Consider the following 21,512-nt stretch of genomic DNA (forward strand, 5'->3'; position numbering starts at 1 on the left):
TAAACCTAAATTATTTTCTCACATGAAAATCCATGTTAATTCATCATTCCTTTTTTTTGTTCCTTGTTTAAATGTGACTATGTGAATGTAAATGTGAAACAGAAAAAACAACAACAAAAAAACATGCTGCAGGAGCTGGTGGATAACTGGGAGATACAGAAACCTTTAGAGAGAATGGAAGAATGTTGAAGAAGGGTTAGACGAGTGCTCCCTCTAGAGGACTATACTTGATTACACTTCAGAATGCCAGGAGCCGGTGTTGGTTGATGCTATGAAAACATTTTTCATTTTTATTTCATTTGATTGTATCTCATATATTTGTGAAAGTGTTTATTTATTTATTGATAAAGAAATTGAGGGGGGGGGGTGTCTATCTATATGTCTATATATCTATCTTTCTTTCTGTCTTTCTATCTATTTATCTATCTATCTATCTTTCTTTCTTTCTTTTTTCTTTCTTTTTTCTTTCTTTCTATCTTTCTATCTATCTATCCTTCTTTCTGTCTGTCTGTCTGTCTGTCTTTCTTTCTATCTTTCTATCTATCTATCTATCTATCCATATTTCTTTCTTTCTTTCTATCTATCTATCCTTCTTTCTATCTATCTATCTATCTATCCTTCTTTCTGTCTGTCTGTCTGTCTATCTATCTATCCATCTTTCTTTCTTTCTATCTATCTATCTATCTATCTATCTATCTATCTATCTATCTACCTATCTATCCATCTTTCTATCTATCTATCTATCTATCTATCTGTCTGTCTATCCTTCTTTCTGTCTGTTTGTCTGTCTATCTTTCTATCTATCTATCTATCCATATTTCTTTCTTTCTTTCTATCTATCTATTTATCTATCTATCTATCCTTCTTTCTGTCTTTCTTTCTATCTATCTATCTATCTATCTATCCATCTATCTATCTATCTATCTGTCTGTTTATCCTTCTTTCTGTCTGTCTGTCTGTCTATCTTTCTATCTATCTATCTATCCATATTTCTTTCTTTCTTTCTATCTATCTATTTATCTATCTATCTATCCTTCTTTCTGTCTTTCTTTCTATCTATCTATCTATCTATCTATCTATCTATCTACCTATCTATCCATCTTTTTATCTATCTATCTATCTATCTATCTATCTATCTATCTGTCTGTCTATCCTTCTTTCTGTCTGTCTGTCTGTCTATCTTTCTATCTATCTATCTATCCATATTTCTTTCTTTCTTTCTATCTATCTATTTATCTATCTATCTATCCTTCTTTCTGTCTTTCTTTCTATCTATCTATCTATCTATCTATCCATCTATCTATCTATCTATCTGTCTGTCTATCCTTCTTTCTGTCTGTCTGTCTGTCTATCTTTCTATCTATCTATCTATCCATATTTCTTTCTTTCTTTCTATCTATCTATTTATCTATCTATCTATCCTTCTTTCTGTCTTTCTTTCTATCTATCTATCTATCTATCTATCTATCTACCTATCTATCCATCTTTTTATCTATCTATCTATCTATCTATCTATCTATCTATCTGTCTGTCTATCCTTCTTTCTGTCTGTCTGTCTGTCTATCTTTCTATCTATCTATCTATCCATATTACTTTCTTTCTTTCTATCTATCTATTTATCTATCTATCCTTCTTTCTGTCTTTCTTTCTATCTATCTATCTATCTACCTATCTATCCATCTTTCTATCTATCTATCTATCTATCTATCTATCTATCTATCTATCTATCTGTCTGTCTGTCTGTCTGTCTAATCTATCTATCTGTGTAATTGCTTAAATCAACCAGCAGGGGCGCTCGTCGTGCTTCGTGCCTTACGTCGTTCGCTGACGTAAGACGCTGTGCGCCGAGCCGACCCAGCCTACACACTGCCCTCTTCATTCTCAGGCCGGGTAGGACCCAAGCAACAACACTGCGATCGGTTCAACCTACGAAATTGGGCTTTCACAATCGCCATCCATCCTTCCAATCGACAACTCTGTGTGGAAATACATCGCTGTCACCAATCAGAAGAAAATCCAAAGTCGTCGAATCGGTGAGTCGCGGACGCGGGCGCTTGGTGCCAGATCTCTCCCGTTTCGCCTCGTCTTCTCCGCTGCCCAGTTTTTATTGTTGCTTTGTTCTGGGCAGCAGCCATTTTTAATCGCCTTGTCCTACGTTCCCACCGCTGCGTTCAGACGGTTGCCGAAAGCCGAGGCTAGGTGGAAAATGTTAGCACAGGTTTGAGGGTTTTCGTGGAGATTTTCACCGGAGAAAAAAACCCCCAAACAACAACCGTGTGTTTTGTAATGTCAAGCGCAGACGTCGACGCGCTGGAAACCACCGTGTTCTCGGGGTTGTCTTCGGAACACTGGACCGGAGGTTTAACGGAATTCGCTCGTTTCGCTAGTTTTTGAACAAGCCGTGTCTGTCGGAAGCTAGCTGCAGCTCATTGAGAGTAAGTGGCTGTGTTTTTGTTATTCCCACCTGCTCGCACTAGCAAACGGAAATCAAACCAACAGCTCCCCGGCTCATCCACAGTACGAAGCGTGTTCGTTATAGCGAAGGACAGATTTACACAATCTTGGCCACGAGCACTTTGATGTTTACATAGCCTTCTCCCCCGTTAGCCACCAGTTAGCATTGTGCGGTGGCCAGCCAATGCACCCGAGAGCCCCCCTCGGAGTGCATGTTTTTACGTTACAATTGAGCGTGCTGTTGACGAGCAAGTCTCCCGAACCAGAGCCAGGGACCGACTCCGCGCGTTCCTCTCATCCCAGCTCTGTGTTGCTTTTGTGTCTTTCGAGCGGCGACCTGCCCGGTGTCAGATCCGTGTGCTACAATTAGCATTAGCTTCCCGTGAGGTTACGGCGCCCCACAACTTCACGTCTGATGTTACAGAGGTCAAGCGTTGTCTCGCGGGGAAGGGTGTGTTATTGTTTCTTAATTAAAAAAGAAAGAACGCGTGTGTTGTTTTCTTCCACTTGTCCGACGGACGTATCTTTGTGAATGGAAACAAAGTCGAGCGACGGAAAACGTTAGCTGCCGTTGCGTTAGCCTCCTCGGCTAACCTAGCATACACTCACTTGTGTAATGTGTTGCTCTTCGTAGAGATCGGAGGGTGTTTTTTCCCCGGACCCCTCGCGAAGGAACATTGCACGGTGAGATTTAAACGCAGAACCAAATCGACCGCGATGGACCGATTTTTCTATCGAGGTCCCGGTGAAACGCCTCTGCGGGGTTTAAACCGAGCGGCCTCCGATGCGTTGTCCATCGGCCGGTTCTTCAACTCAAACGACGATTTAAAGTTCCACCGGTTTGTGTGTGAAAACCATCAGCTGCTGTGTGTCGTTGTGTCGCAGCCGACGCTTTGTAAACAAACAAGAACAGACGTGACTGTAGCTGACTATATATATATCTATATATCTATAGATATATAGATATATATATTTATATATATATATGTGTGTGTGTGTGTGTGTGTGAATGATTTACTGCTACTGGCTGGTATGAAGCAATCACTTGAAATCTGAGCATTAGAAGCCATCATTAACATCTTCCCTTCAGAAATGTGTTGGCACATTTATTAATTACAAGTTGAACTGCATGATTGTCTTTGTCCGCATGTTGTCGGGTACTTCCGTTGTTAGTGTTGATGTGTGTTACCGCTGCATTGTTAATGTTGGCAAACAATTTCATGTTGTGCAAGTTATGCAACTCAGATGTGAACTTTTGTATAAGCGGATATTTTAAGTTTAACCGGGGGTTTTAAGGACTTGGTTCCTTGTAAAAATGTGTGAGCCACAAGCCTGGACTTCTTTCACAAATCACATCAGCTCTACAAAGTATCTCAGAAGTCCGGGAAGAATAGATGGAAATGGAGGAAAAAATCCACTTCCTGCCTACAAGATCTTAGTCTGTTATATTAAACGTTGGTGTGACTGAAGTATTCAATATGTCACCTGATTATTTCCATAGTATAGTAAGTGGTCAGACAAAGAGTTACGTTTGAGGTTGTGAAATATCTGCTACCGACACCGTGCCATGTTTATTTAAATATTTTCAAAGAATAGCAACACAGACATTTGGAAAAACTGTTCCCGTTTCCTCTGGACAATCCACATACCTGAACTGTTTTCACTGTGAACAATTTTCTATCAAACATTCTTAGTGAAAAAGTATTTTACGAATGGCGTCTGGTTTATGTATATCGGTGGAGGTAAAATCCACTCGCCTGTACCGTGAACATTTAACAGTTTATCTTAATCAGATTTAGGAAGTTTTCCTATGGGCACAAGGAATGCTGTGTCTCTTCAGTGTTGGTCTTCGTCACAGTTGCTCGCGGCAACTCGGTGATGTTTTGAAAGGTACAAAATACCAGTAATGCTACACGAAGGACTGCGACTCCTACATGTCTGAGGACAAGTTGTACGTGATGGTGTCTCTGCCCTCTGGTCAGGGTGTGCAGAGGGGGAAAAAACTGACTTTCTACAACAGATGTGATTGTGTAACGAATCACACCTTTCAAATATTGTCAAATGTCCATTTAAGAAGTGATGACGGTAACCAACTAACTCAATATATATATATTGTTTTTTTTAACCACCAAAACATGTTTCATACCTCATGACAAAAGCTATAAAAGCCAAGCTGTGGGCCGCGGTGATCTGAGCCAACACACCACAGATGGTTTACTGTACAATTGTGACGTTGCTGAGGTCGCACTGGAAAGGCTTATGGTCCCTGTGTGTCCAAGTGCCGTGATATACGGAAATACGGGTGCGGACAAAGGACGTGTGATGCGTCACCTCGCATTGGCTCGCATCTTTTGTTTTAAAGTTGCACACCAACATGCTGCCAAAACTACACGGCGTCCATCTGACCGCCGGCGTGCAGGTGTTTTTTTCAGTTACTAACACAAAACAATCACAGAGTCGTTCAGAACAAACAATCTAAACACATTTACACATCAGATTGAATATAGCCTCTTCATCTGCTCACAGTACAAACAGAGCATGTCTGATTCAAAATTTGCAACTGGACCACAGTTTGGCGTCGCCTTATATTTATTTGCTTTGCATTGGCGTTTTCAGACTATGCTTTGCTTGTGGAAGAAGAAAAGAAAACAATATGAGTAAAATACTGATTATTTGGTGAGAATGAAAAGACATTGAGAGTGCTCTCCAATCCACTGAAGAGCTGTCTATTCATGCTCAAGTGGCACTGCCAACTATGCTTGCTATGCCCATTACAGGAAACAGAACTCCAGCCAACATTGTACTTTAGCATGACAAGATAGAGAACATTTACCTGACTCTTTATTTTTAGCTGCTGTGTTTACTTTCATGGGCAGATTTAACCATCCACAGCCTGGAAATGTGAAACAGTCAGGTACCTGTAATCACAAAAAAGGTCTTATTATAGTGACTGATCACGCACCTTTTCCATTTTTTTAGCCGTGATCTTAAGCTGTTTTCTTCCGAGATGAATGCTTCCAACGTCAGTGCAATGAAGGCGAGAGGAATTTTGTTTATGTTGCTCAAGGCCTTGAAATTGTGCATTACAGAAACAGTGTCCTGGCTTCTCAGAATAATATGTGACACAAATTCTCTGTGATATTCCACAGTAAACCGTCGCAACCAAAACTTGTTTTTTTTCTATAAATAGTTAAGATTCCTCAACTTGTTCAATACGATGGATACAACCTATATTTTAAATGCTGTTGCTGATAAGTTCTTTTGTAAAGTATGTTAATATAAATTCACAAAGTTCACAAAACTTAAATATATGTATACAGTGCCTCATTTATAGTTTGTAGCTTTCTTGCTGCTAGAATATTCTAAAAATGGCAGGTTCTGCTTTAAGAAATGTTTTAAATACTCAAGAAATATGATGTGAATCTAAAATGTATTCAGGACTGACAAACCCTGACAGCCTCACAACAATGTAGAGGAAAATTGTTTTTAAAGACTTCATTCCCCCAGTAAGGATTTTACTTACGGTTGTATTTTTTCCTCCACTTCTCTATGTAGAATCAGAAGGCACTGGGAAGAGGCGCAAAGAAAAATTTTCATACTCGATGACATTACATCGCAATGTCCGATCGTTTGGGGCAAATAACCAAGTCCAAGGATGGGAAAAGCAAGTATTCCTCACTCAGCCTATTTGACAAGTACAAGGGAAAATCAATAGAAACTCAGAAAAACGCAGGTACGATTGCTTTTTGTTTCTCTCCTCTTAGTTTATACCCCTTTCTTAAAAGTATCTCAGTCCCCTTGATTTATCAATCTGTCTCCAAGTAGTTCCGCGACATGGCTTGCAGAGTCTTGGCAAAGTGGCCACTGCCCGGCGCATGCCCCCACCAGCTCACCTGCCGAGCTTGAAGTCTGAAAACAAAGGTAACGATCCCAACGTGATTATTGTGCCCAAAGACGGTACAGGATGGGCGAACAAGCAGGAACAACCCGATCAAAAGAGGTAAGGAGAGAATGATTTACACACACATCAAATTACCCTCACACCTAATCCTGACACCAAAGTTCAGAAGATACCAAGTATTTTCCTTTAATCAATTTTATATGCTGCAGTGGTATTTTGACTGCAGAATAGTTTTCAAATATAAAAATGTATTGTTGTTAAGCGCTTAAACAAGTGAGCTACACTGGTAGTGTTGGGATAAAATGAAATCAAGCTTTGTAATAGTCAGCTGTCAAAGCTCATGGTTTATAATTAGAGATATTCTTGCATTTGCACCGGCTCAGAGTTTGTCATTAAGTATGTGCCTTTTTGTATTTGTAGTTCTATTGCATCAACAACACAGCTGCCGGAGTCGCAGTCACAGCTGGCTTCACAGAAAGCTGTCTCCAATCTTCAGAAGCCCTCACCGGTAGCCAACCAGGAGGTGTGTAGGTTTTAGCTGTAGTTATGTTCAACTTTTTTTAGCCGTTTTTTTAACCAACATTTAAACTGTTTAAACTTCTTTTCACAGAACACAAACACAGGTGGACCAAAGCAATGGGCCCAGCTAAATGGAAAGGCAGTAGAGCTAGATGGTGAGTGATGTCAGATTTGTCTCTAATTGAGATTGACGTGCAAATGGCGAAGAATATACTGTTCTGAGTGTGACTTCTCTATTGCTAATGTCCTTCCGTTAACAACAGGTTTAAGGGCCTCAAACCGACTTCAGCCCTTCTCTCACGAGGAATTTCCCACGCTGAAGGCAGCTGGAGAACAGGACAGGGTTGGCAAGGAAAGAAGCGGCTTCGATCCGTCGTATGGGCCAGGACCAAGCCTCCGCCCCCAGAGTAAGTCTCAACTCTCAGGAGTTCAAGTGGCAGTTAAAACATGGAGACAGTGTTAAAAAAACAGTGTTATTGTTTTTAATTGCATATTTTATCAGTTAAATACAGTCCATTTAGGATTTGTCAGTTGCCGTTTCTTGAAAATTTCCCTCTCCACTTCAAGATGTGACAAGCTGGAGGGAAGGTGGTGGCAGGAACCTTCAGCCCTCGTCCCTGACCCTCGGCCTGCCTGCAGATCCTGAGGGTAAGCTCACTGCCCTGGGTGAGACTGGCACCCCTCCTGCCCCGTCCCATCCCCCCTCTACCGCCGTCACCACCTCTTCAAGTGTAGTGACCGCTCCGTCACCAGTCCTCGACCCCAAGGAGCCTTCCCTACGACCCGCCCAGCCTGTCCGCAGAACAACCGTCCCTACTGCCCTGCAGTACCAGCTTCAACACACTTCAACTGCTGTCTACCATGACATGTTGCCCGCATTTGTAAGTATTGTATAACCCATTGACTTTCACGTGCTTGTTTCTAAAAGTTCAGAAAATGCTTTGAAAACAAGGAGCTCTTCTTACTCTTACTAGACTCTAGTCAGAAATGGCTCAAATCCTTTCGATGGATAAATGCATATCTGCTGTGTCCTGCTGTTTTCAGATGTGCTCTAAAGAGACACGTGAAGCCCCAGGTACAGAACCTGCCCCTACCATCGTAGCAGCCCCAGCCCGATTTGAAAGCAAACCCACTTTTAGACAGGGCTTTGCCAAACCTGAACTTGTCAAGTAAGTACATTCACAATGTGAGAACAGTTGTAAACAGTTAAAAACATTTGTGACACTTGAAAAGTGCTGATGTGTCTACCTCCTCTGACTGCAGCGGTGATGTGAGAAGAGAGAACCGCTTTCTGCGTGGGCCACCTCGACTCTCTACTCAGCCCATCCGCAGGCCTAGTGACAGAACACAGCGCCCAGCCATCATCAATCCAGAGGATCTGAAGGATCTGGATGAGCTTGACAATGACTGTGAGGACGGATGGGCTGGTCAGTATCCCTCATACTCGTGGAATTTTCTCCCAGATAAAATAAAACTGTGACGTTAGTTATTTCAGAATTATATTTCATCTTCGGCTTCTGAATTTTGACTGCCACCTTAGTTTGCGTATAGCTCATCATTTGCCGACTTCTCATAACTGTAGTGCTTATTTCACGTCACCCTGTACAAATCTTAATGTACAATACAATTCCTGTAACAGTTTTGTTAGTAAGAGGCGGGGGCATGTAGATGGGATACCAAAGCCAATTCCCAGTGGTTTACAACCCCTGCAACACCACATCTATTGACAGCTTTCTTTCCCCTCAGGACTCCACGAGGAAGTTGACTACAGCGAGAAACTCAAGTTTAGTGATGATGAAGATGAACACTCGGCCAACGATAAGAAAAAGATGTGGTGAGATATTTTTCCTCACAGCTTGTTACTGCTCTAAACACTCACTGACATGGTTTTGTAACTGTTCAGAGGTTTCTCGGTTTCATTTTTTGTCTGTTACTATTCAGGACTGAATGGGAGAGAGAGAGGGAGCTCCTGCGTGATTGCCACTCCTCTCTTAGTCCAGGTGAGGCTTACCCCCAGGAGGGCCCAGAGGAGAACTACTCCTACCAACATCACCATCACGAGCCTCCCAGGAAGACTAACGGCAGATATCTCTCAACGGACGCACAGGTAACAGCCCACAATGCTGTGTTTTCCACTTTCAGTCTCCTCTTTTGAGATTACTTGTCTCATGATGTTACTCACAGTTGAAAAACATCTTGTTTTTTTAATCCATCTTTGATTGGAGAATAAAACAACACTACAGATCAATAGCAGTGGGCCTTCATGTGCCCTCGACTGAGACTGTCATTGATATTTTGGAAAGATTAACTTGCAGTAACTTGTGATGTCTGCTTTATTCTTGCCATGTCTTTTTGCTTGGCAAGTGAAAATGATGTGCTAGACATATTGGAAAGACCAATTATGTTTCTGTTTTTCTACAGATGCATCTTAACAACTTTTGGTCATTCAGAGAAAAAAAGATTGACTTTTTCAAAGATCAATTTAAATATAACTTACAAACTAAATGCTGATCCTTTTCTAGACCCCGCAGAAAATCCAAGGCGAGCCACTGGCTGACCAGGAAGATCACCAGCGCCAGTCTCAGACCCCGGCTCCTGCTAGGGCAAAGTATGTGTCACCTGAGCTGTCGGAGGCCGTTGAGAGAGCCCGCAGACGTCGGGAGGAGGAGGAGAGGCGTGCCCGCGAGGAACGACTGGCTGCCTGTGCTGAAAAACTCAAAAGGCTGGATGAGAAGTTTGGGAAGATAGAAAGGCAGTTGTCAAGGCCAGAGGATGGCCAGAAAGAGGGAGATGGCAAAGAAGTCCTGCTGTCCCCAAGCAGGGAACAAAGTAAAGGCCTCCACGAGAACTTGCAATACAGCACAAAAGGTAAAAAAAAAACCTTGATAGACTCGACACATTTTGGCCCACATATTTTATTTAAGAACTATTGCTGATAAACAATTCTAATAATGAATTGTGATCAAATCTTTTCCAGATGGAACTGAGTGTCTCCCAGACAACTCTCCAGGCCATAGTTACCGTGAGGAACCTGGCTTCCCTACCTACCACGGCAGTGAGGATGATGGACAGGACCCCCCCTCCCCCTCAGGAGAATACAACGGACGTCATACCTCCAAACCCATCCCACCCCGCTTTCAAAAGCAGCCACAGCACCAGCAGCAGCAGCAGCAGCAGCAACAACAACAGCAACAACAGCAACAACAACAGCAACAACAGCAACAACAGCAGCAACAGCAGCAGCAGCAGCAACAACAGCAGCAGCAGCAGCAGCAGCAACAACAGGTGAGTGCCAGCTGATGCCCACTTTTAACATAAAGTCCCTAATCCCAGACTAATGCGTCAATGTATCTGTGGCTGCTTTGTAAGAAGAGTAGTTTCATCTTTAATCTTATTAGTAAACTATTTCCCATTGAAAGTAGGTAACCATGCAAGGTCCGGACATATACCAGGATTGGACCCAGTCTTGTTAAAGAAAAGTGGACTAGATTTCGTCTACCATTTCCATAAAAGTGTATTTAATGTTTTCATTCTACAGGATCAAGTATATAAGATGCAGCATTGGCAGCAGTCGGGTCACCCTGCTTCATCTAGCTCAAGCCACGGACAGCGGGGCTACTATCCCCCACATGTCCTCGGGTTTGACCCCCGCTGGATGATGATGCCGCCTTTCATGGATCCCCGCATGACCCAAGGACGATCGCCTGTGGACTACTACCCTGGCGCTGTCCATTCTACAGGTGAGCACAAATTTAAGAAAACAAGTGCTTACCATCGCATTGGAATTAGATGCTTTTCTATTATGGAAATACAATTGTTTGCTGATTTTTATCTGCAGGAATGATGAAACCCATGATGCATCAAGACCACTTGAACAGTCCTGGATCTGACGAGGGATGTCATTCCAACCTGCACCAGGAGCGAAGAGCCCCCTCCACAGAGCCTTACCCTATGTGGAACCAAGATGGCTACCCCTTGCGCAGCTTCACCCCGCCTTACCAGAGACAGCATGAAGTCTCAGACAGTGGTCAGCCAGATGACAGGTCAGTGATTGTGTTTAAAAATATTAAAAGAGAAATATTTTGCAGTTGTTGATTTAAGGCATCCTCTCATGTTTTGTGTAAAAGCTATAAAATAAATCTAGTAAAACCTTGCTTAGTGACATAGGCCTCTCTTGATGGGCTTTTTTTCTACAGAAGTGATATGGCCAGCTCCCAACAGGACTTCTACGAAGAAAGGGCCACTGAGTGCTTGACCCACCCTCAAGATGATCTCCCCCGCCATGCCTTCCAGAGCCGAGGCACAGATAGAGCACATCATGACCAAGGCTTGCTGACCACATCTCAGAGCCATCCCCAGAAGCACGCAGATAATGAATACCCGAAACAAGACTCTCGAGACAAACATCTGAAAGATGGCCCGGAATCTCACGATGAAACCCTAGATGACAAGGACAATTGGAAAAGAGATGGGGGCCAGAAACAAGATGGAGGATTTAACAGCGCTCAAAGTCAGTGGTCTGAATCCAATTCCAGTAGTAGTGTCAGCCAGCCATCTGAGACCAGTGGGCGTACCTTGATACGCAGAACTGGGCCCATCAAGAAGCCAGTTCTCAAAGCACTCAAAGTGGAAGACAAAGAGAATGAGAAGCCTAAACCTGAGCCGGAGGAGAAGCCTGTCCCCTACCGCCTGGAGAAAGAAGTCCTTACAAATGTTTATGACTTGAAGAAAGATAGCCAGCCTGTCAGCACCAGGCGTGCAGCTTCACCTGTTGTGGAGAAACAACCTGAAGAGAGGCAGCGTCAGTCCCCAGCTCCCACCAAAACAGAAAGGCCTTTGAGCGCACACAGCGACGATTCTCCCAAGGAGAGCACCTGGGACACTGCCAAGAGCTACTCGACTAGAGATAGCCAAGAAAACCGGGACCCCCAGGCACCACGGCGCAATAACTGGATCTTCATTGATGAAGAACAGGCCTTTGGTGCGGTCAGGGGAACCGGTAGAGGCCGCAGTCGAGGTTTTAGGGAATTTGGCTCTCGAGGTGGAACCCGTGGTGGCAGAGGTGGGGACAATCTCAGAGGAGCTTATAACAATAATAACAGCAGCGGAATTGCTGCTCAACGGACAGGCAGAGGCCGAGCAACGCCTAGGGACCTCGTCAAGGTGGAGGAGTTCCAGCGGGGCAAACCCCGGAGGAGAAATGTCAGTGAGACCTTGAGTGAAAACTCTGAGTATGAGGAGCTGCCCAAGAGGCGACGCCAGAAGGGATCTGAAAATGGAGAAGGTTACACAGAGTCTGGAGAAGTCCGTAAAGCAGATCGAGACTCTTGGAGATCAAACAAAGTGTATGCAGATGACCAAACGGCCACAGATTACAAAGATAAGACCAGGGCCAGCAGGGGCTTTGGAGGTCGCACGTTGCCCCCCAGACTGAATACCACTGGAAGTTACAGTCGAGGCTTCGGAGGCTCCAGGGAAATTTCTACGTGGAGGGGCCGTGGGCCCCAGTTTGGTAATAATGGTGGCTCAATGCAAGAGAATGGCTATAGTCCTGGAGCTGAGACTGTCTATTCCCGCAGACTCCCTGTTGAGCGTGAGTCTCTTAAGTACAACCCCAAATTTACTGGCTCTTTAATGGAAAATGGCACAGAGGACCGCGAAGGAGAGTACTACTTTGACAACGACAACCCGGACAGGCAGATGTTAAGGAGACGGCGTCCACCTCGACAAGACAAGCCTCCACGTTTCCGTCGTCTACAACAAGAACGCGAGCCTGGCTCAAACCAGTGGACAAGCGATGAGCAGGTAAATGGAGACATTGCAAACCCCTGGCCTGGTCGCCCCAAAGGCAGCGGGGAAGAAAACTGGCCCAGTGGCCACTACTCTGGTGGGCGACCTAGCCTGCACGGCCAGGTGGAAGAATGGGAGACGGGATCTGACAACAGTGACTTTGGTGACTGGAGAGAGAAGCGAGGCGGAAGCGGAGGTGCCCCCCCACAGGGACATGGTGACATTCCCTCTGACTCTGGCCACGGTGAACCGGGCTCTGTTGAGAAAAGGGAGCTTTCCAAGAGAAGTTTCTCCAGCCAGAGACCATTGGTGGAACGGCAGAACAGGAAAGGAGAGCCATCGCTGCTCGAAGCGAGCAAGATGTCACGTACACACGATAGTCTCCCCGCCTCCTCCTCTAACAGGAGCGATAGTTGGCAGAATGGAGGGACTTCTTGTAAGAGGTGAGGTGAATAATAGAACAAACTTTAAGTAGTGGTTCCTTGGTGGTAATACTATGTAATACCCATATGTGTTGCTCCTGGGAAGGAAGCGTCCTCAATATTTGCTTGGGAATTATATTAATGCTCCAGTGTCCCGTTTCAGGCCTGGTTTCTCTGTTACAGGAACAAACATCGTCTTAATTTGAAGAGGCGATTCTTTATTAAAGATGAATGACAGTGAATGCTTATTTATAGAGAAATATTATTTGTTTGCTACTGTTTCCGCTGCTGTTAAATGAAGTCTGAGGTGCAAAGCACTGCTCACAATGCAATCTGTCCCAGTAGCTCAGCTTCATTGGTTAGATGAATGTGTGAAAGATGCTTGTGACTGGAGGAGGAGGAAAATTGAATGACACTGTAGATTCTCCTCAGCATTCCCGCTGAGCCTGGATTTTAAATCATCCTTTTTTAATTTTTTTCTGCTTTTCTCCCTGTTATTTATAGCCTTTGCTGAACTTAATTGGCAAACTGAAAAACGTTTTTACTATGTGCTTATGTTTTAGAAGTGCTCAGAAAACCCATTAAACCCCCTTTGTCTCTCCCTGTCCTGTTTTCAGCAGGAGCCCAGATGACTTGGGCCCAGTCTACAGCATCGAGCATCCGGAGGAGAGGGAGCCCGGTGAGTCCTCAGGGAAGGAATTAGACAAGGAGCTAAAGTCAGGACCTGTCAAGACAGATATGGCTGAACCTCGGTCCCAGTATGAACTCAGCAGCTACCCAAGTGAGTTCATTTTTTTACCTCCACCAAGGAGGTCAGCTGAATTATGTAAAAACTACTGGACATATTTCTACAAAATTGGAAAGAAAGAGCCCATTCAATTTTAGGATAAGGAGCGGAATTCCGAATTCCTGATCAAAGGGTTGATCAGGAATTTTTACTCACTTTCTTTAACAATGTGATATGGGATACTTTTTTGACATTTTCACCTGTTTCCCACGGAATGATGCATAATGGATCCTGACATATTTAGAGGACTGATATCTGAGTGTGTGTAATGTGGTGTGGCGTGACTGAATTTAAGGGGACTGTTGGGTCTTGGTGGAGGTATGAATTGTTCTGAGTGCCCTTCTAGTTTGTATGTTCTTTGTTTGATTAAAAAAGAATCCCTTGACATTTGGTGCTCCTACATTTCTACACTTTGCATTGACCTCATGCCTGTTTTTGTAGTTGAGGCAGACGCAGGGGGACCAGTTTCTAACCCAGATGGATACCAGGATGCCTTGTCCAAGAAGCAAAGGCGTCCACAGGAAGATGACAGGAGGAGGAAGGATCAGGGAGCTGCTGTAAGTTAAACACACGTCCAATCCAGATGCTCAGCCCTCGTGCCAAGATGAACAAAAAGTATGTATTTTGTTAATCTCTGTTTTCCTTCGTTATGTTAGGTGCAAGTGAAGAACAGGTCAATAGCATCCAAGATCCCACCACGCTTTGCCAAAAAGCAGGGAAGCATGAGCATCGATCAACCGGAGGAGGCACTTTCCTCCAACAACCTGGGAACTGAAATCTGGGAGACTAACAGCTCAGGTAATAGACAGAACCAACTAATTGTCAAGTCCTTGTTCTCAATGCTTTTTTAGTTTTATTTAACGGACAAGAGATACACAATATAGAAATGTTCAAATAGCTCTGGGAGCATATTTGCTGCATTTCTTAACATAGCAGAATATACTATTGTAATAATATCTGATAGCATTGCTCAAGTATGGGTGTTTTTTGTGAAATGGAAATTTTCTGAAAAGACAAATTGATTACATGTTCACTAATGGCATTTGTTTTTGTTTTTCAGCTCTTTCAGTACAGTCTTCAGCGGGAGACTCCTGGACTAAACAGGTGTCGTACACTGGGAGCGAGCCTAACTCTGAGGTACAAACAGTTTGTTGTTCAAACTCTACTAATACTGCAAATGGTCTTTATCTAAGTTTGACTTCAGGTCGAATATTTGGGCTTAATTTTCTGCATTGATCTTCTTTACTTCATTATTGAAAACTATAAAATTATTACCAATGACAAAAAATTACTCAAAACATAAACAAATCTATGCCTTTTTTTCTCCTTCTCGACCAGGACTCTGATGCCGGTCCTGAGCAGAGTAAAGAACAGCACAAGCCGGGGCCCATCGGAAATGAACGCTCCCTGAAGCACCGCAAGGGTTCAGAAGGTGTCGACAGGCTGGAGGGCGGCCCCATCACGCCGGTCAACGGTGTGGACCTGCACGTGGACACTGTGCTGCCCGTGCCTCCTATTGAGTTTGGTGTCAGTGCCAAAGACTCTGATTTCAGCCTGCCACCTGGATCCACCCCAGTGCCCGTGTCCAACCCCGTCAACAAGCTTCAGGATGCACTCAACACCAACGTGAGTGTTTTTATCTGTACCTTTGGTGTCTTAGAAACAAAACAACTGGAGGTGATCTGAATGCACAAGGATAATGGCAACTAAAATTAATGATGTAATGCTTTAAGGAAGAGCGTCTTTCTTTGACCATACAAACAGGATGTATTGACCTGCAACTGATTATTCATTTTGTTTCTTGACAGACGACTCTCAACCAGAGTATCCCCATGCTGCGCTCCAACCACCTGCAGCCTGCCATTAACCTTAACCCCCTCTCCTTCCCCAGCACTGATCTCACTCTCAAGGTACTTGAATGAACACGGTGCTGTGTCTTTTCATACCAAATTAGGGACTATCATTGCCTGTTTAGCCAACCCTTCTATGTAACGGTGGGAACACAAAATTCAAAACTGTCCGTGGTTCTCAAGCATGCAAATCAATTTAAAAATGTTTGTTTGCTTCAGATGGAATCGGCACGTAAGGCGTGGGAGAACTCCCAGTCTCTCCCCGAGCAGGGCTCACCCGGTGGAGGGGTTTCGGGAGCTCAGCCTCCCTGCAGCGTTGGCTCATCCAGTGGTGTCAGCTACAGTTCTTTTGGAGTGTCCATGCCTCCGATGCCGGTGGCATCAGTAGCACCCTCCATGTCCATGCAAGGTAAAAACAGATTCTTCTAGCGACAGTTTACTCTTTGAACACAACTAAACTAAACCTTGTTGTGTCCTGTCATTTCTTTAGGTAATCACATCACCCCATTGTATCTGGACGGTCATGTCTTTCAAAGCCAGCCACGCCTTGTACCTCCCACCATGACCCAGCAGCAGACGTACCAACAGGTAGAGAGATAAACACATAACCACACAGGCTTGTGTGTTTATTAGCAGATTTGTCAATATGTTGTGCTAATTACGTCATTTGTTCGTCCCTTCAGGCGGCCGCAGCCCAGCAGATTCCCATCTCTCTTCACACGTCTCTTCAGGCTCAGGCTCAGTTGGGACTTCGTGGTGGTCTACCTGTGTCTCAGTCTCAAGAGATGTTCAACTCAATTCCCCCCTTCAGGTACTTCCAGTCCCTTCAATTTATTCACGTCTTCAGATCATGTGGCACACATGAAACTTACTTTAGTGTGGTCGATAGTATTTCTTTCGCTCATTCCGCTGACCTGCTTCATTTTTCCTCTTTTCAGGTCCCAGGTCTACATGCACCCCAACCTGTCCCAGCCCAGCCCCATGGTGTTGTCGGGCGGAGGCCCTCTCAAGGGGCCCTACTCGGCTTTCCCTGGCATGCAGCCCTCAGACATGGTCAAGCAACAGTCGGGTTCACACTACCAGCCAATGAATGGCAGCCAGCAGCTAGTCTATGACAGCCAGATGAACCAGGGGCCAGGAATGGGTTCTTCCCAGTTAATGGACTCTCAGCTCATCCAGGTTAGCGCGTGGACGATGCTCACTTTCACAGCAGCTCAAGATGCTGTGTTTCGCTTGGCAGATTTTCAGATCAATATAAACAATGAAATCCTTCTTTTCGCCAGGTGACCATGCCCCTTCCTGGCTCTCAGCTTCGCTACGGCTCAGCTCAGCAGCATCTCATCCTCCCACAGTCCATCCAGCTGCAGCAGGGACAGAACCTGTCGGTGGGAGCCCCGCGACGAATGATGCCGCCTGGCTCCCAGCCTGGGGTCATGACCGGCAGTCGAGAGGTGTGACTTATGAATCTCACGTCACTCAGCCAATAATACAAATCTGTCTAAAGCCACGTATCCCTCTCATCTGTAAAACAGCAGTCCACAGTGCTTTGTGTATTGACAATGTGCCTTCCTCGTTGCCGTATCCCCAGGGCTCGCAGATGGAAATGAAAGGCTTCCAGTTCTCTGACAAGCCCAACCACTCCCCAGGCTTATCTGGAGGTTCCTACAGGTGAGGAGGAAAGACAAGTAAGATATGGTCCATTATAATGCACTTTTGAGGACACAGGTTGTTTAACTGTATTTTTTCATCAGGCCTGGGTCTGCCAGCCCCAGCGGGAAGCCCTCTGGACCCCCCATGCCAACACATTATACCCAGCAGGTATATCTCTTTCACATTTTTATTTTAAGATGTATAATCTTTAAAGGGTGAATCGGGGCATTTTAAAACTTGGCCCAATGAGAGAGGGTTTTCCTTGGTTCGCTCCCTTAAAAATTTGTGAATGAACGCAGGTATTTGGATCAAGTCTGAAAATACCCTAAGAAATTGATTGCTAGCATGCTAATTGTGTTTTCATTTACTTCCCATTTCCTCACAACCCCCACCCCACCCCGCTCCCATGACTGACAGATGCCACCTGCTCAGGGCAGCATGGTGATGCACATGCGGCCCCCCACCACAGGCCCCTTCCCCAACCCCATCCAGAGACCAGTAATGCAGGTTAACAAGCCTGTAATCGTCCGCCCCCCCCCTTACCCTAATCCTGGTTCCCACTCCGCCCCTCCTTCGGCCCCCGAGCCCCCTGTCAAAGGGCCAGAGGATGGCATGAAGGTGAGCCACCCACTGTAAATATAGGTAATTTCATTTAATCTATTTCTTTTTTCTCTATTTGAATGACTTGTTCTATGTATTATTTTGTGTTCCCTTGACTTAAAGTGTACAGTTCTAGTTATCATGTATTATGTGTCTAAATAGCATACATTTTAGGGCTGTAAAACTAATCTGAGAGTGTAATTCTATACTGTTGATAGTAATTACAATTTGTTTTAACTGCACTGAATGTTTTACAGATTTTATTCACATATTTTCCTTGTAACTAATTCATTAAATTCCTCAACTATTATTACTATAATTGCAGATGAATTAATTTTTTTCATTTTGGATGGAATAATGCTGATGATCAATTTGAAGTGACTATCAATCAGTTGACGGATAATCAGCAGCCTGGTTTAGCTAAGAGGTTTTCTGGCAGAGCTGCATTTAATTTTTTTGTAGAGTTAGAAGTAGAATTCTTGTTTCTATGTTATCATGCCTCTGGTCACTGTTGTTGTGATCCAATTTAGTAAACAATAGTTGTCGATAAGGTGTTTTGTTTCTATCTGAGCATCAGTCTTACACTGATCAAACAAGTGTTGCTGCATGAATGTAAAGCTCGCCAGTACACTGCTGTAGGTCTGAGTAGCCCTCTCCTCTTCTCTGTGCAGAATAAAACCATACGAGATGTGCGCAAGGCAGTGGGCGAGGGCAAGACAACATCCGGGGGCATGACCAGCAAACTCCAGGAGCCCTTAGCCTCCATGGGACAAGCCAAACCAGCCCGCACTGGAGCCATCAAACCCCAGGCTGTCAAAGTAGAGGAGGGCAAGGCATAACAATGGACCTGAAAGTCCTCATCACCACCCACCCAGCCTGCCGACACAAAGCCCCTCGACCAATGTCTGAGCCCTCTGGGGAACCACCTTATCCTGAGGCACCACGGCAAGGGGCAAACACGCAGACAACATGATGAATTACCCCCCACTTGAACTGTCAGAACTGGACATTATTATTTCACCCCACGTATAGAGATATATAAATATATTATAAATATATACATAGACGCAAACAGTCTTTTAAGCAGATCTCTTCAAGGTCCTCTTTAATTTATTATTAGTCACTTTTGAGGGGAGATTGGTAAAGATGCGGAATTTCAGTTTTTTGTGTTTCTCCTTGAAGCAGGGAAAAGGAAAGTGGCCAACTCAGACAGATTTTCATCAGATCATTTTTTTCACACCATTTTGCCAAACTGTATTTACTCCCTGTTAATGGACTGTAGCCCCCGAGACGAGACAAACTCCCTATGAGGAGCATCTGTTAGAAAACATTTTTTAAACTAATTTGAAATGCAGTTGGGCACCAGTTTTTCCTTTTTGCTGGTAGATAAAGGTTCAAGTCGTCACCCGTTCATCCTATTGGTAAAGGACTTATTTTACTAACCCACAAAAAAAAATCCCAACTCCCAATTTGTGGACATCATTGCATGTCAACATGGCAAAAGCCGATGCGTCAGCCTAGAACAGCATCACCCAGGGCTCCTCACCCAGCCCACGAACTGCGGCAAAACTGCTTAGACTGGTAGAAATAATTTCTCTTCTTCGTTCTTTGCTTTGACATTCTGTTGCTTGCTCTCTCTCTTCTGTCTATAAATTGAAACAAAAAGGTGGACGTTGTACCAAAATCATGTTGCTTCCACGGGAACTTCACTGGCGTTGATACAGCGTGTGCATGTGATGTGCTGAATGTGTGTAAACTCGCGGGACTCTCACCTAGAAGCTAGCAACATTTCACAAAGACTGTACCTGAACTCGGCATTCATTACGCTGCCATCGACTGTATGGATTTTAAAAAAAAAACAACAAGCTGGCAACAATTTTTCGGGCTCTTTGTGACGTTTTGTGTGCGTGGTGGGGAGGGGCTGCATTCTCAGTTGCTGTAGAGGACCCCCCCCCCCCCCCCCCCCTAAAAAATTGCTGATTGAAATGTTTGCTTTCTTATCTTTTTGTTTGGGTTCTAATGAATCAAATTGTCCGTTTATGAACATGTGATATAAGTGATTATTTTTACATCCCTCAACCTGGGGCAATATGCTTTTTTGTTCTTTCTTTTTTCTCTTGTTAAGGCTCCTGAAACACTGCTCACTGATTCTGTTCAAATCCCACTGAAGTCATGGGAACTGTAAAGAAAGCGACTCATCCCATTTGATTATTCAGCATCTGGTCTCTGAGGTGGCACTAGCAATAAATGCAGCCTAACTATAATCAGGGTCCAAATAACTTCTTCTTTTCTTTTTCCTGTTAGTTGCTAATGATCACAAACGAGGGGCGTTTTGCATTGCTTGCTGAATTAAAATAAGATTCTTGCTTAAGCTTTTTTTTTTTTGTTGTGCGCACTGCAGTTCCAGTGGACTACGAAGGACTTTTAAAGTGTTCTATTTGAAAATGTGAAGCTGTTGGAATCTTCCTTTACTTTTGTTTTTGTTTTTTGTAATGGGACATTTATTCTGAAACTCAAAACGCCAATGTCATAACTAGTTCAATGTTACTGCTTATTATAATGCTCCATGACACTACAAAACGTGGCGATTTATCTTAATGTTTCACTGGTATATATGTATATGCATACTTAACTGTACAGTCGAGCCTCGTCAGCGAAGGGAGGCTTAAACCCACATTTCATTTTTAGATATTATGGCACTATAATGGATTTAACTTTGAAAAAGGTCATCGTGTTCTCAGAATGGACTGCGCTCACTTGTTGTTAGGTTTATCAGGCTTGGAGTGTTTTCGCCTCTTTATCCCTTATTGCAAAAAAGATCTTGATGCTTCTCATCATCGCACCTGCACCGAAATGTTGCCCAGACTTACTTCTTTTTTGTACTTTTAAGATGCATATTTCATTCTGTCAGAGGACCAGTGCTTTCTACAGCTGATCCAGCATTCTATTTATCCTATCTGATCTTTATCCTTTTCAGATATTTGGTCAATACTCTCCCTTGTTTAAAAAAAAAAATAAGAAAAAAAGAGCTTATTGAAAGAAAAGAAATAAAGCAGTTGTGATTTCTTAAATGTACTGTTGATTCTGTACTCTCACTTTGTCATATTAAAATCATGCATCAAATGTTTTCAGTCTTCGGGCTTCTAGTGGAGGATTGTGGGAACTGGGCGTCCCTGATGGAAGTTGCTTTGTCGGAATATTTCATAATTGAAAAAATCGAGCTTCAACAGAGTTGGATGGTTTTCAACGTGCGTCCAGCTCAGTTTCTGAAATAAACCTTCTCATTCATGTGTTGTGTTTTTAGTGTTCAACACATTAATATTCAGCATGAAGCCAAAGACCAGCATCTCAGTGGGTATTGATTCTCTAAAATAACTGTTAGATGGGAAATCAAAGTGAGTTTGTGGAGGTGGATTATCATTTTTTTTTTAACTCTTATTTAATAAATATCTAAGTAGCAAATCGCATCATCTGACAGGCCGAGACCAGGAAGTGGGCTAATTTGAACATTTTACTACAGTATTTTAGCTAGGAGAAAA

The 21,512-nt window shown here is 43.7% G+C and overlaps 1 protein-coding gene across 7 annotated transcripts; it reads left to right on the forward strand.

The window, feature by feature from the left end:
* Positions 1–1,852: 1,852 nt before the first annotated feature.
* Positions 1,853–21,100, forward strand: prrc2b (proline-rich coiled-coil 2B). 7 transcript variants are annotated; one of them, XM_035607361.2, is made up of 31 exons: positions 1,853–2,033; positions 6,010–6,187; positions 6,280–6,454; positions 6,776–6,878; positions 6,966–7,029; positions 7,138–7,281; positions 7,442–7,755; positions 7,919–8,043; positions 8,138–8,301; positions 8,621–8,708; positions 8,816–8,981; positions 9,397–9,742; positions 9,852–10,159; positions 10,413–10,614; positions 10,713–10,917; positions 11,071–13,107; positions 13,704–13,867; positions 14,315–14,430; positions 14,530–14,671; positions 14,934–15,010; positions 15,212–15,499; positions 15,682–15,783; positions 15,943–16,132; positions 16,214–16,311; positions 16,407–16,534; positions 16,662–16,902; positions 17,007–17,174; positions 17,312–17,391; positions 17,475–17,541; positions 17,791–17,991; positions 18,645–21,100. In XM_035607361.2, exons 2-31 carry the CDS (start codon positions 6,073–6,075, stop codon positions 18,810–18,812), a joined length of 6,786 nt encoding a protein of 2,261 aa, XP_035463254.2. In that variant the 5' UTR covers positions 1,853–2,033; positions 6,010–6,072; the 3' UTR covers positions 18,813–21,100. The 7 variants fall into 7 exon arrangements, with proteins under 7 accessions (XP_035463254.2, XP_047185357.1, XP_047185356.1 ...); XM_047329401.1 differs by having other exon boundaries at positions 13,704–13,765; XM_047329400.1 differs by having other exon boundaries at positions 13,707–13,867.
* Positions 21,101–21,512: the final 412 nt, after the last annotated feature.

This window comes from Scophthalmus maximus, chromosome 20, assembly GCF_022379125.1.
Source record: "Scophthalmus maximus strain ysfricsl-2021 chromosome 20, ASM2237912v1, whole genome shotgun sequence".
Lineage (NCBI taxonomy): Eukaryota > Metazoa > Chordata > Actinopteri > Pleuronectiformes > Scophthalmidae > Scophthalmus > Scophthalmus maximus.

What these genes read in the sequence shown, in the direction of transcription:
- prrc2b (XM_035607361.2), top strand. Translation starts at nt 6,073, where the DNA reads ATGTCCGATCGTTTGGGGCAAATAACCAAGTCCAAGGATGGGAAAAGC. An exon ending in CTGGGAGACTAACAGCTCAG is followed by an intron (nt 14,672 to 14,933) that starts GTAATAGACAGA and finishes TTTGTTTTTCAG; the next exon opens with CTCTTTCAGTACAGTCTTCA. An exon ending in TGGACTCTCAGCTCATCCAG is followed by an intron (nt 16,903 to 17,006) that starts GTTAGCGCGTGG and finishes TCTTTTCGCCAG; the next exon opens with GTGACCATGCCCCTTCCTGG.